At 37.9% G+C, this 15,839-nt stretch overlaps 1 protein-coding gene and 1 pseudogene across 2 annotated transcripts in view; one reads left to right on the forward strand and one right to left on the reverse strand.

The window, feature by feature from the left end:
- GLIPR1L2 (GLIPR1 like 2) overlaps window positions 1-9,958 on the forward strand; it is a 42,471-nt gene extending 32,513 nt beyond the window's left edge. For both annotated transcript variants that reach the window (XM_032296048.1, XM_032296039.1), the window contains 2 exons: window positions 7,927-7,953; window positions 8,033-9,958. In XM_032296048.1, coding sequence (XP_032151939.1) covers window positions 7,927-7,953; window positions 8,033-8,376 — 371 coding nt within the window. In that variant the 3' untranslated portion in view covers window positions 8,377-9,958. The remainder of the gene's footprint in view (window positions 1-7,926; window positions 7,954-8,032) is intronic.
- A 579-nt stretch (window positions 9,959-10,537) lies between these two features.
- Window positions 10,538-13,797, reverse strand: LOC116563436 (annotated as a pseudogene).
- Window positions 13,798-15,839: the final 2,042 nt, after the last annotated feature.

Here is a 15,839-nt window from a genome sequence, read left to right on the forward strand (position 1 = left end):
TTACACAGCATAAACAACTAATAGAAATAATCAGGAAAAACCAGTACGTGATCTATACAAAAAAAAAAAAAGAAAAACTCTAAGAAAAAGAGAAAAACAAATGGCAAGAGAAAAATGCTCACCACCATATTACTGTCAGAGAATATGTAGAAAACAAGAACAGATATACCATCTTCAATAAAAACTTTATAAAGTAGCTTAAAACAAGAATTTAGGCTGGGTGTAATGGCCAAGATGAGTGGATCATCTGAGGTCAGGGATTCAAGACCAGCCTGGCCAACATGGTGAAACTCCATCTCTACTAAAAATACAAAAAATTAGCCAGGTGTGGTGATATGCACCTGTAATCCCAACTACTTGGGAGGCCAAAGCAGGAGTATCACTTGAACCTGGGAGTCAGAGGTTGCAGTGAGCTGAGACCATGCCATTGCCCCCTGGCCTACATGACAGAATGAGACTCCAGGAAAAAAAAAAAAAAAGAAACTTAAAGGCAAACACATAAAGGTCACAGAAGATTTGTCAGACAAAAGAAGATGAAATTACTGGTAGAAACATTGGGAAAAAAATCATTATGGAAGCGAAGATTACACTGGAAACAGCAAAAGGAAACAAAAATGCTAGAAAATAAGTAAGGAATATGGAGGTCATGACTAAGAAATGCAAGAAATCCTATTTCATTTGCATTCCTGTCATTGGCAAACTCTAACCTGAAGCTATACAAAGAAAATAATTCATAGAGCTGTACTTCCTGGTTTCAGCTCTACAATACAAAATTAACTTTACAATTTTGTATTGATTTGGTAGTAATGCTACTTTGGAAATACAACTAAAGAAAAAAGATTGAAAAGAAACAAACAAAGCCTCCAAGAAATATGGGACTATGTGAAAAGACCAAATCTATGTTTGACTGGTTTACCTGAAAGAGACAAGTAAAATGGAATCAACTTGGGAAACACTTTTCAGAATATTATCCAGGAGAACTTCCCCAACCTAGCAAGGCAGGCCAACATTCAAATTCAGGAAATACAGACAATACCACAAAGATATTGCCTGAGAAGGGCAACCCCAAGATACATAATTGTCAGATTCACCAAGGCTGAAATGAAGGAAAACATATTAAGGGCAGCCAGAGAGAAAGGTCAGGTTACCCACAAAGGGAAGCTCCTCAGACTAACAGTGCAGAAACCCTACAAGCCAGAAGAGAGTGGGGGACAATATTCAACATTCTTAAAGAAAAGAATTTTCAACTCAGAATTTAATATCCAGCCAAACTAAGCTTCATAAGCAAAGGAGACATAAAATCCTTTACAGATAAGCAAATGCTGAGAGATTTTGTTACCACCAGACCTCTGTTACAAGAGCTGAAGGAAGCACTAAATATGGAAAGGAACAACCCTTACCAGCCACAGCAAAAACATACCAAATTATTAAGACCATCAATGCTATGAAGAAATTGCATCAACAGGCAAAATATCTAGCTAACATCATAATGACAGGATCAAATTCACACATAACAATATGAATCTTAAATGTAAATGGGCTAAATGCCCCAATCAAAAGACACAGACTGGCAAATTGAATAAAACGTCAAGACCCATCAGTGTGCTGTATTCAGGAGAATACATTTCATGTGCAAAGACACACATAGGCTCAAAATAAAAGAACAGAATATTTATTAAGCAAATGGAAAGCAAAAAAAAGCAGGGTTGTGATCCTAGTCTCTGATAAAATAGACTTTAAACCAACAAAGAACAAAAAGAGACAAAGAAGGGTATTACATAATGGTAAAGAGATCAATGCAACAGGAAGAGCTAACTATCCTAAATATATATGCACCCAATTCAGAAGCACCCAGATTCATAAAGCAAGTTCTTAGAGACCTACAAAGAGACTTAGACTCCCACACAATAATAGCGGGAGGCTTCAACATCCCACTGTCAATTTTAGACAGATCAATGAGACAGAAAATTAACAAGGATATCCAGGACTTGAACTCAGATCTGAACCAAGCAAACCTAATAGACTTCTACAGAACTCTCTACCCCAAATTAACAGAATATACATTCTTCTCAGTGTCACATCACACTTATCCTGAAATCAACCACATAAATGGAAGTAAAGTACTCATCAGCGAATGCAAAAGAACAGAAATTGTAGCAAACAGTCTTTCAGACCACAGTGCAATCAAATTAGAACTCAGGATTAAGAAACTCACTCAAAACCTCACAACTACATGGAAACTGAATGACTTGCTCCTGAATCACTACTGGGTAAATAACAAAATTAAGACAGAAAAATGCTCATCATCACTGGTCATCAGAGAAATGCAAATCAAAACTACACTGAGATACCATCTCACGCCGGTTAGAATGGCGATCATTAAAAAATCTGGAGACAACAGATGCTGGAGAGGATGTGGAGAAATAGGAACACTTTTGCACTGTTGGTGGGAGTGTAAATTAGTTCAACCATTGTGGAAGACAGTGTGGCGATTCCTCAAGGACCTAGAAATAGAAATTCCATTTGACCCAGCAATCCCATTACTGGGTATATATCCAAAGGATTACAAATCGTTCTACTATAAGGACACGTGTACACGAATGTTCATTGCAGCACTGTTTACAATAGCAAAGACCTGGAACCAACCCAAATGCCCATCGACGATAGACTGGATAGGGAAAATGTGGCACATATACACCATGGAATATTATGTAGCCATCAAAAACGATGAGTTTGGGTCCTTTGTAGGGACATGGATGAACCTGGAAACCATCATTCTCAGCAAACTGACAGAAGACCAGAAGATCAAACACCGCATGTTCTCACTCATAGGCGGGTGTTAAACAATGAGAACACATGGACACAGGGAGGGGAGCACTACACACTGGGGTCAGTTGGGGGGAAATAGGGGAGGGACGGTGGGGGGTGGGAAGCTGGGGAGAGATAGCAAGGGGAGAAATGCCAGATGTAGGTGATGGGGAGGAAGGCAGCAAATCACACTGCCACGTGTGTTCCTATGCAACAATTTTGCATGTTCTTCACATGTACCCCAAAACCTAAAATGCAATAAAATAAATAAATGGGAAAAAATAAAAATAAAAAATAAATAAATAAATAAAAATTAAGACAGAAATAAAGATGTTTTTTGAAACCTGTGAGAATAGACACAACTTACCAGAATCTCTGGGACACATTTAAAGCAGTGTGTAGAGGAAAATTTATAGCACTAAATTCCCACAAGAGAAAGCAAGAAAGACCTAAAATAAACACCCCAACATCACAGTTAAAAGAACTAGAGAAGTGGGCTGGGCAGGGTGGCTCACACCTGTAATCCTAGCACTTTGGGATTTGAGGCCAAGGCAGGCAGATCATGAGGTCAGGAGTTCAAGACCAGCCTGACCAACATGGTGAAACTTCATCTCTACTAAAACTACAAAAAATTAGCCAGGCATCGCGGTGCACACCTGTAATACCAGCTACTCAGGAGTCTGAGGTAGAAGAATTGCTTGAACTCAGGAGGTGGAGGTTGCAGTGAGCTGAGGTCACACCACTGCACTCCAGCCTGAGTGATAGAGTGAGAAAAAAAATAAAGGAACTAGAGAAGCAAAAGCAAACAAATTCATGATAAAAGCTCATCACCACTGGTCATTAGAGAAATGCAAATCAAAACCACATTGAGATACCATCTTACACAAGTTAGAATGGTGATTATTAAAATGTCAGGAACCAACAGATGCTGGAGAGGATGTGGAGAAATAAGAATGCTTTTACATTGTTGGTGGGAGTAAATTAATTCAACCGTTGTGGAAGACAGTGTGGCGATACCTCAAGGATCTAGAACTTGAGATACCATTTGACCTAGCAATCCCATTACTTGGTATATACCCAAAGGATTATAAATCATTCTACTATAAAGACGTATGCATATGTATGTTTATTGTGGCACTGTTCACAATAGCAAAGATTTGGAACCAACCCAAATGCCCATCACTGATGGACTGGATAAAGAAAATGTGGCATATAAACACCATGGAATACTATACAACCATAAAAAAGAATGAGTTTTTGTCATTTGCAGGGACATGGATGAAGCTGGAAACCATCACTGTCAGCAAACTATCACAAGAACAGAAAACCAAACACCGCATGTTCTCAAGTTGAACAATGAGAACACATGGACATAGGGAGGGTAACATCACACACTGGGGGCTAGGGGAGGAATGGCATTAGGAGAAATACCTAATGTAGATGATGGGTTGATGGGTGCAGCAAAGCATCATGGCACATGTATATCTATGTAACAAAACTGCACGTTCTGCACATGTGCCACAGAACTTAAAGTATAATAAAGTCATTATATAAAGTATGAAGTAAGACCAAGTGCAAAGGACTAAAATAACTTCAAAGATCCAAAAGGTCAGTTCACCTCCAAGGTGCCTTAATATTGAGTTCTAAATTTTCCTCTAAGAGTAATATTATTTCAATAATATTACTCTTAGAGGAAAATTACTTTTGTTGCTATTGGGTTATTTATGTGTAAGAACTCATTTATCGTCCCACTCTGCTTCCTAGTGGAATTCAGGATTGGTTATCTGACCATCATAATATTTAGCTCTGTGTCCCGACCAAAATATCATCTTGAATTGTAATCTCCACATGTTGAGTGGGGGGACTTGGTGGGAGGTGATTAGATCATGGGACCAGCTTCTCTCATGCTGTTCTCATGATATGAGTGAGTTCTCAAGAGATCTGATGGTTTAAAGTGTTTGGCAGTTGCCCCCTACCTCTCCTCCCACCATGTAAAATGTGCCTTGCTTTCCCTTCACCTTATGTCATGATTGTAAATTTCCTGAGACCTCTCCAGCCACGCATAACTGTAAGTCAATTAAACCGTCTTTCTTTATAAATTATCCAGTCTCAGGTACTTCTTTATAGCAGTGTGAAAATGAACTAATACAGGAAATTAGTACCAGGTGTTTGGGGCACTGGTATAAAGATACCTGAAAATGTGGAAGTAACTTTGGAACTGGTAACAGGCAAAAGTTGGAATCATTTGGAGGGCTCAGAAGAAGACAGGAAGATGTGGGAATGTTTGGAACTTCCTAGAGTCTTGTTGAATAGTTTTGACCAAAATGCTAATAGTGAGATGGACAATGAAGTCCAGGTTGAGGTGATCTCAGATGGAGATGAGGAACTTATTGGGAACTGGAATAAAGGTCATTCTTGCTATGCTTTAGCAAAGAGACTGTGGCATTTTTACCCATACCCTAAAGATCTGTGGAACTTTGAACTTGAGAGAGATAATTCAGGGTGTCTGGCAAGACAAATATCTAAGCAGCAAAGCACTCAAGGTGTAACCTGGATGTTTCCAAAAGCACATCATCTTATGCATTCATAAAAAGATGATCTGAAATTAAAACTTATTTTTAAAAGGGAAACAAAGCATAAAAGTTTGGAAAATTTGCAGCCTGACCGTGTGGTAGAAAAATATATACATTTTATTTTTTCTAGGGAGAAATTTAAGCTGGCTGCAGAAATCTGCATAAGTAACAAGGAGCCAAATGTTAATCACCAAGACAATGGAGAAAATGTCCCAGGACATTTCAGAGATTTTTACGGCAGCCCCTCTAATCACAGGCCCAGATGCCTAGGAGGGAAAAATTTTTTCTTGAGCCAGGCCCAGGCCCCCACTGCTCTGTGCAGCCTTGGGATATGGTCCCTTTCCTCCCAGCTATTCCAGTTTAAGCCATGGCTCAAAGGGGCCAAAGTACAGCTCAGGCCATTGCTTTAAAGGGTGTAAGATCCAAGCCTTGGCAGCACATTGGCAGCTTCCATGTGGTGTTAAGCTTGCAGGTGCATCGATGACAAGAGTTGAGCTTTGGGAACCTTTGCCTAGATTTCAGAGGTTGTATAGAAACACCTGGATGTCCAAGTAGATATCTGCTGCAGGGGTGGCGCCCTTATAGAGAACCTCTACTAGGGCAATGCAGAAAGGAAATGTGGAGTTGGAGCCCCTTCACAGAGTCTCTACTGGGGCACTGCCTCATAGAGCTGTGAAAAGAGGGCCACCATCCTCCAAATCCCAGAATGACAGCTTGCACCATGGGTCTGAAAAAGCCACAGGTACTCAATGCCAGCCTATGAAAGCAGCCATAGGGACTGAACCCTGCAGAGCCACAGGCCTTGGAAGCCTACCCTTTGCATCAGCATGCCCTGGATGTGAAACATCTAGGAGATTATTTTGGAACTTTGGGAGTCAATGACTGCCCTGTTGGGTTTCGAATTTGCATGGGATATGTATCCCCTTTTTTCAGCTAATTTCTCCTACTTGAAATGGGAGCATTTACCCAATGTCTGTACCCTCATTGTATCTTAGAAGTAACTAACTTGCTTTTGATTTTATAAGCTTATAGATGGAAGAGACTTGTTTTTTTCTCAGATGAGACTTTGAACTTGGACTTTTGGGTGAATGCTGGAATGAGGTTAGAATTTGGTGGACCCTTGGAAAGTCATGATTGTATTTTGAAATGTGAGAAGGACATGAGATTTGGTAGGGGCCGGGGCAGAATGATATAGTTTCGCTCTATGTTACCACCAAAATCTCATCTCAAAGGGTAATCCTCAAGTGTTGAGGGAGGGACATGATGGGAGGTTATTGGATCACTGGTGCAGTTTCCTCCATGCTGTTCACATGTTAGTGAGTGAGTTCTTATGAGATCTGAGGGTTTAAAAGTGTTTGGCAGTTTCCCGTTCACTGTCTCTCCTGCCATCATGTAAGACATGCCTTGTTTCCCCTTCACCTTCTGCCATGATTTTAAATTTCCTGACGCCTGCCCAGCCATGCAGAACTGTGATTCAATTAGATCTTTTTTCCGTAAATTACCCAGTCTTGAGTAGTTATTTATAGCAGTGTGAAAATGGAATGATACATCTCTCAACCCAAATGAGCAGAAGAAAGGGAATTTATTTCCTAAAAAGTATTACTATCTCATTGGACTAGTTAACTAAAAATATTGAATGCCAGGCTATAGAGTTAACTTTGCCATCTGGGAAATTAAGAGCAACTGAAAGCTTCTGAAAATAAGAATTACATGAGGAAAATGAATAGATTTCTAAGATTAATTAGGAGTTATCTGGGGGGGAAAGAGAGATGAAAATAAGAGATATTATAGAATCCTAGAATGTTGGAGCTGGAACAATCTTTTAAGGATGGAAGTAGAGAGACTTATTTAAGTCAATGATGTGAAGACAGAATTAGCACTAAAATGCATGTCTCCAGGCCGGGCGCGGTGGCTCACGCCTGTAATCCCAGCACTTTGGGAGGCCGAGGCGGGTGGATCACGAGGTCAAGAGATCGAGACCATCCTGGTCAACATAGTGAAACCCCATCTCTACTAAAAATACAAAAAATCAGCTGGGCATAGTGGCGCGTGCCTATAGTCCCAGCTGCTCAGGAGGCTGAGGCAGGAGAATTGCCTGAACCCAGGAGGCGGAGGTTGCGGTGAGCCGAGATCGCGCCATTGCACTCCATGTCCCTCCCTCAACACTTGGGGATTACCCTTTGAGATGAGATTTTGGTGGTAACATAGAGCGAAACTATATCATTCTGCCCTGGCCCCTACCAAATCTCATGTCCTTCTCACATTTCAAAATACAAAATACTCCGTCTCAAAAAAAAAAAAAAAAAAAAAAAAAAATGCATGTCTCCTTACTCCTATATTTTCATTCTTTCTGTAGCAGACCAGGCTGAGTTCACTAAAAGGGAGTATATTGTACTTTGAAATTGGCTACTGGTTGGAGAGGGGACATCAAAGATAATGCCTGAGAACTAAGAGAAAGGGGCACTATTATTGGGAAATTATCTTATTTTTTTAGAGAAAGAAGAAATTTTATCTAAAATTTTATGGACTTTCTTTTTCTTTCTAGGTAATGCAGATCGTGACGAAGCCGTATGTATGTATTGTCCTTTATTTCTTAAACAATTTAACTACTTTATGTGAAATCCAGCTTTCAATTGCTTCTTTATTTACAGATTACCAATTTTGGTATCCAAAATGGGAAGTGCCCCGGCCAATTGTGTGTGATCCACTGTGCACGTTCATTTTATTATTGAGAATATTATGTTTTATGCTGTGTGTCACAACTGTTTTGATAGTACAGTCTCATTTTCCAAATATCTTGTTGGAACGACAAATTATATTTACCCCTGAGGAATCCGAAGAAGAGAAAGAAGAAGAGGAAAAAGAGGAAAAGAAGAAAGAAAAAGAGGAAACGGAAATGGAATTGGAAATAACGGAAATGGAGGAGGAAAAAGAAGAGGGAGAGGAGGAAGAGGAGGAAACACAAAAAGAAAAGATGGAGGAAGAGGAAAAATAAGAGGAGGAAGAAGAGGAAGATGTATCACCAACATAAGCCAAAAGTATAATACAAAAAAGACAGACAGAAAAAAAAGGAGTGTAAAACACTGAGTTTTAACAAGAAAGAAAATATGCAAACCACTATTGGAATGTTTTTTATTCCCTTCTCTCCTGTGCTTATTCAATAAATTTAAATTTGTAAAACAAAGAAACAAACAAAAAACATGTAAGCATTAAGGTGAGCTCTTCGACGCTAAGAACAGATACAGATGTAACATGAAAAACACTGAAAAATATTTGACCAGTCTAATTAATCTTAATATTTCACCATGTTATTCTAATGAAAGAGGGAATTTTTATTTTCTAAATATGTTCCCATCTCTGTGCTTTCAGTATTTTCTAAATGAGTTAATACATTTTTCAAGTATTAAATGACATTATTCATTTAAGGTGCTTAAGATCATTCCAAGTTCAGATAATTCCAAGAAAAACCATTGAATAAATATTGTTGGATTTTTGTTTTTACTGTTACTGTCATAGTTGTTATTGGTGGTAGTGGTATTTTTCATATGACATTAAGGTATCTAATATTATTATTTGTCTTTGTGGTATATGTTCTTGGAATGATTTAAGTGGTACCTGTACATCCTGCTAGGATGCAAATTTATTATTTCTAATTTATGTTCAACATTTCAGTAAAAACTTGCTGTAATTTTCTGCCACCAAAGGTTAATAAATGCCAGAATTTTAATTAGTTGTGGTGGGAGAATCTGGATGCTTCCAAATTTATATGATAAAATAAATTTTCTAAAAATTATTTACTTATGTAGCAAAAGTTCACAAATTAATAACTACTTACCACTAGTAATACTAATAAATGAACTAAATAAAAATACCTAGCAAAGGAGATTTCTTTAGCTATAAAATAAATGAATAGTACTAGATGACCACTAAGATCTCTTCATCAATAAATATTCACGGATCAACTTTGTAAAGGAATTAGTAGTATCTGTGGAGTATACCAAGCCAACACCTGGGGAAAGGACCTGATTTCCATGAAAATATTCCTGAACTGAGCACCTTATGTGGCAAAATGGTAAACAACTTTTATTACTCAGTTTTAAAATATGCAAAAAGAAATGTATACTATTTTTCTAATTGCCATTCCATGCTTACCTGTCTTATTGTTGCACACTTATTAGAACTCAATGTGATTTAGATGTGAAAGGTTAGTATAATTCTATTTATGACAGGGACTTAGAGAACTCATTCTAATTGAGAATCAGAGGCTTAATAAACCTGAAGGTTTAAGCGAAAGAAATGACATTGAAAGAAAGAATCACTGCATACCTGATGTTTTCAAATGAAACAATCTCAGTTTTCCAATTTTGGTAGAATATTGTGTTCTAAAGCCATATTTCTCAATGAATAGTTCCACTAGGGAGGAAAAAATCCTAGCGTAGCCAAATACCTCAAATGGTATAAATGCTATGTGTATTAACTCTGTTGTTTTTTATTTGTATCAATAGTGTGTTAAAAGCCTGTTCCTAAGTAGGGCAAGATCAGAATTATATTAAAAAGCCCTGAGCTATTCTCTTGGATTTTACTGTTTCTGTTTGGTTTGTTTCCTTTGCTTGTTTTTTTTCCAAGAGCTCTTCTTTGTAGAAATTAGATATTTTTCAATCTATAAAGAGCTTCTCTTCTACCAGTCCCCTGAGAAAAAGCCTTAGGTACAGAAAAGGGCTAGCTCTCTACAGGGATGTTATTTATTATTATTATTGTACATTTTTGTGTCTTACTTCATAGCTTCCAAAGTCCTTTCATGTAACTATTTCATATTCAAACCATTCTTGTGGAGCTGGCATTGCCTCCATTTTTAAAATAAGAAAACTGACCTTGGATTTGTGAATATTTGATGCATTTACAAGTACAATTTCTTCATTTCTTAATTCCCACACATGACTAACTTGTCATATATCTGTATGCCTAACAGTCCCTGGGCCTGGTCCATGAAACCATTTTCTCCTAGGCCCCCAGCACTGTGATGGGAGGGGCTCCCATGAAAACCTCTGACATGGCCTGGAAACATTTTTCCCATCATCTTGGAGATTAACATTCAGCTCCTGATTACTTTTTTGTTTGTTTGTTTCCAAAGAAAAAAAATTTTTATTTCTCATTAAAAAAACAACAACAAAAAATTTATTTAATTAAGCATAAAGTTACTTTCACATTTGTCTACAACCATGGTAAATACAGTTCTTGGCATAAAGACACAGCCTCCCCACCTGCAAGATTATATATATAAAATTCCCACTATTGTTTACATAATAGTGGAATTTTTAATTGAATTAAAATAGTTATATTATCTAGAATAAAATAAAATGGATATAATTTACTTATAAGATTCATATTTAAATCTTTGTTTACAAAATACTATCCTGAGAATTATAATTCCATTAAGCTTCAATTTGAGTAAAAGTGTAATCTCTTAAATAACAGTAGTTACTTAAACTGAAAATGAGATCAGTCAAAATTAATTTTGAAGTGAGCAAAAATATTGTCAGGTTTCTTGTTGTGGTTCTGGATGTTCAATAGAGGGCTCATTTGAAGGCAAAATCAACCGTTCTAACTTCAGAATATGAGGGTGGGGGGAAATCCAGGCCTTGGGGGAAGATAAGGAGGAAAACTCCTCAGTGGATAGACATTTCTCATTGCAAATGGAGCATGTGGTAGACCTGGGAAATCCCTTAATGGAAAGTAATCTTGAGAAGCTCCAAACATGGTTCCTGGAGGAGGTAGGGAGAAAGGAGGTCCTCTTCTCATGAAGGATCTCCTTGTATCCGCTGGAAACAATGGAGCTTTAATTGGAGTAACAGGTGGAGGAACAACGCCAGGGCCAGTTGCTTCATTTTCAGCGGGGAGAGATGAATCAGGCACACTTAAATTACCAAGATCATCTTTGGTATCATTTCTACTGGATTCCATTTCTAAAGGGATTGACCCATCCATTTTATCCAAAGAAGGCATATTAAAACTTCTGAGTTCTGCTGGTCCAGACAGTCTACCAGAATTAGAATAAAATCTGTCTTGCCTTTGTGGAGGAAGAGCTGAATCAGGATATGATTGTCGTGGTGGAGGAAACACTATCCTACAGCCTGTTCCCATGGAGGTGACAGGGACAGTGTCAGGAGGAGCCCTATGAGTACTGGGTAAACTAAAATAGCTTGATTCTTCACTTTCATTGGTAATCTGATGGTTCAGAGGATTCCCAGGGCCTCCTGAGCCTCTTCCTCCTCCCCCTGGAAGCAAAGGTGAGAGTCTGAGTGGACCCTTGAACAAAACTGGAGGAGAGACAAAAGCTCTCATTTCAAATGAAGACCAACCCAATGGTGAAGGACCATGTCGGGAATGCTCTCTCAAATGCTGTATTCAGAACATCAAGTTCATAAGGATCTTTTTCTAAAAGTTCAAATTTAAACACTGTTTCAGTTCATTTTTGTCTGTTGTAAGCATTTTCTGTCCTTAAATTCATTGAGGCTTCTTTCAGCAGTCTGAGCTGCCAACCAATTATCATGTGGTTTTTTTCTCATATGAAGTAAACTGCCCTTGGATAATAATGAATAGTTCTCTCCAATTCTTCTTCAAGATCTTTGGCTCACTTTCTATAGGTCTCCAGCTCTTCAGTGTCATGGCTAATCTTTTTACCTACTTTAGAAAGTTTCTCTTCTTTTCTAACTGGTAATTTTCCTCTACTGTTAATTTCCCATGGAGTTTCATTTCATTTTCATGATATAATTCAGTCATTAAGTCTCTGTTGAAACTTCTGATTCTCACTTTCAAAATGTGTTTTCTGACTGCAAAGATGCTTGTTCAGTCTGAAGGTTTTCAATGTGCTCTGTAAGCTCTTCCTTTGTTTTATTAACTTCAGCTAACTGAATATAAATTTGTTTTCTTTCTCCTAAGCTTTTTAAAGAAGGATTTAACTTAGCAACATGAATCAGTTTCTTCAAAACCCCTTTTGGAGGATTATCTAAGTAAGCACCATTTTCTGATTCACTGTCCACTTCTAATTCCAAGTTATCATCATCCATTACATCTTCTCCAAGCGTAGCAGCCCAATCATTCATCTTTGGCAAGCGTTCAGTCAGAATCTTGATGTGATTTTCTTTATCTTTTAGATCTTGCTTTGCGTGTACTTTGGAGTCTTCAAATGTTATTTTCTGTTTATTAAGTTCACTCACTTGTTCTTTCCATACTTCAGCTTCTTGCAAAAGCTGTTTCTGGTTTTCCTGAAGTTGAGTATTTTCAGTCAAAGCATCTTTTATTGCTATCTTCACTATTCTTCATTCATTTGAAATATCTTGAAGGTCATTTTGGCTTCAGCTACTTGTGATTTGAGGGATTTTGACTCATATTCTAGAGACTGTAATCTTTTTGAAATATCCACTGTCAATTCATCTTGTTCAGAATGTTTAGATTTCTCTTCTTTTAACTCCTTTACTAAACAGGGTATTTCATCCTGAAGTTCCGCATTGGACCTGTTCAGCTTTTCACAGGTTGCCTCCAAACGTTGCACTTCTGTTGCCTCCTTCTTAAAGCTGGCATCCATTAAAGATGACTCTACTTCATAGCTTCATACTCTTTTTGAACAAGGCTAAATTTTTCATGTAGTTTACATTTTTCTTCAAGTAGTCCAGAAAACGTTACAGCAAGCTTTTTCTCTCTTTCCAGATAAAGCCGACTTCTAACTGATCTAAAAATTCTCCACCAAAAAAAAAAAAAAAAAGGAAACAGCAAAAAATCCAACAATAGCTGCCCATATCACCAATTCCCATAAAAAAAATACCATAAGGATTAGAATCTGGTCGCATACCATCAGGCAGTGATGCCACAACCCTGCATAGCACCTCCAGGACCAGTCAAAAGTGAGGCTGAGGGGTAGCCCTGGGCTCCTCCATAATGCCAAGGGTGCTCTGGCAGTCACTGCAGTAACCCTGGCCTGTCGGGGTCACAATGGGGGACAGAGAACAAGCAGCCTTTGGTCTGGAACCCTAATCTGCACATGGCAACCAGAGCAGACCACTGTGGAGCCAGCTGTGGGGGGAACTGGGGCACCCACGGGCCTCACAGGCCCACACTGCCCACCCTGGCTCCCTTGTTACACTTTACAACCTGAGGCAGTGCAGGTTCAAGCCCGACCCGCACAAGCCTGCAATGCACCCTGTCCTCGCCACTCCATCACCCCACCCCTCTGTTTGGTTTCTATTTCTTTTCTCTTTTTTTCCTTTTCAAGTTTCTGCAGCCACCTTCAATTCCTCCTCAGAAAATAGTTGTTTCTTTTCTATCACAATGTCAGGCTGCAAATTTTCCAAACTTTTATGCTCTGCTTCCCTTATAAAACTGAATGCCTTTAACAGCACACAAGTCGCCCCTTGAATGCTGTGCTGCCTAGAAATGTCTTCCTCTAATACCCTAAATCATCTCTTTCAAGTTCAAAGTTCTACAAATCTCTAGGGCAGGGCACAATGCCACCAGTCTCTTTGCTAAAACATAACAAGAGTCACCTTTACTCCAGTTACCAACAAGTTCCTCATCTCCATGTGAGACCACCTCAGCCTGGACCTTATTGTACATATCACTATCAGCATTTTTGTCAAAGCCATTCAACAAATATCTAGGAAGTTACACGCTTTCCCACATTTTCCTGTCTTCTTCTGAGCCCTCCATACTGTTCCAATCTTCTGCTTGTTACCCAGTTCCAAAGTCGCTTTTACATTTTCAGGTATCTTTTTAGCAATGCCTCACTCTTACTGGCACCAATTTACTGTATTAATCCATTTTCACACCACTGACAAAGACATACCCAAAACTGGGCAATTTATAAAAGAAAGAGGTTTATTGGACTTACAGTCCCACATAGCTGGGTTGTCCTTACAATCATGGCAGAGGACAAGGAGGAGCAAGTCACATATTATATGGATGGCAGAAGGAAAAGAGAGAGCCTCTGTAGAGTAACTCCCATTTTAAAACTGTCAGATCTTGTGAGACCCATTCACTGTCATGAGAACAGCATGGGAAAGACCTGTCCCTATGATTCAACCATCTCCTACTGGGTCCCTCCCACAACAAGAGGGAGCTGCAGATGAGATTTGAGTAGGGACACAGAACAAAACCATATCACTATCCAAAATAAAAGAAATCATTATATTGAAAAAACACCTGCACTCATGTTTATCATAGCACTATTCACAAAAACGAAGTCATGAAATCAACCCAAGTGGCAAATATTTAATGCCACTGGTATCATTTCTGCACTGTTGTCATTTCTGATTGTATTTATTTGAATTGTCTCTTTTATTCTTGGTTATTCTAATGATCATTCTGTCAATTTTTTTATCTTTTCAAAGAGCCAATATTTTTTGTTGTTTTTTGATCCTTTGTATCATTTTTTGGTCTTGATCTCATTTAGTTCTGCCTTGATCTTTGTTATTTCTTTTCTCTTCTAGCTTTAGGTTTGGTTTGTTTTTGCTTTTCTAGGTTTTGTTTTTGTTTTTGTTTTTTGTTTTTGGTACAATGTTAGGTTGTTAATTTGAGATCTTTCTATCTCTTTAATGTAGGCATTTAACACTATAAACTTTCCTCTTAGAACTGCTTTTGCTGTATCCCAGAGGTTTTAGTATGTTGTGTCTCTAGTTTCAAAAATGTTTTATTGATTTCTGCCTTAATTTCATTATTTACCCAAAGACGATTCAGGAGCAAGTTGTAATTTCCGTGTATTTGCATAGTTTTGAGATTTTCTCTTGGTATTGATTTCTAATTTTATTCCACTATGGTACAAGAAGATACTTGGTATGATTTTTATTTTTTTAATGTATTGAAACTTGGTTTATAGCCATGCACATGATCTATTTTACAGAATGTTCTATGTACAGATGAGAAACGTGTATATTCTGCAGTTGTGCCAACTGTTCTATAAATATTTATTAGGTCTAGTTAGTCTAGAGTCCAGTTTCAGTCTAGACTTTCTTTGTTAATTTTCTATCTCAATAATCTGTCTAGTATTTTCAGTTGGATATTGATGTCCACCAGTATTATTTCATTGCTGTTGGTCTCTTTTCTTACATCCAGGAATATTTGTTCTATGAATCTGGGTGGTCCAGTTTGGGGTACATATATCTTAAGATTGTTATATCTTCTTATTTAATTGATCCCTTTATCATTATCATTTATATACAGCTAGTGCTCGACTTACGACCATGATTGGTTCCGACAGACTGGTCGTAACACGATTTGGTTGTAAGTTGAGTAGGCTATATGTAAAGTACTGTGAAATGATGTTATAAAAATCTTTAAGTCATATTTTATCATAATTTTCTTTCGTTATTGTTATATATCATAATTTTCTTTGTTCATTTTCTGCCATTTGTATCATCTCTACACCATTTTGTTTCTAATTTTTACATTCGTCAGGTTTAAGTAAAA

This window comes from Sapajus apella, unplaced genomic scaffold (genome assembly GCF_009761245.1).
Source record: "Sapajus apella isolate SASKATOON/1434 unplaced genomic scaffold, GSC_monkey_1.0 scaffold2, whole genome shotgun sequence".
Taxonomy (NCBI): domain Eukaryota; kingdom Metazoa; phylum Chordata; class Mammalia; order Primates; family Cebidae; genus Sapajus; species Sapajus apella.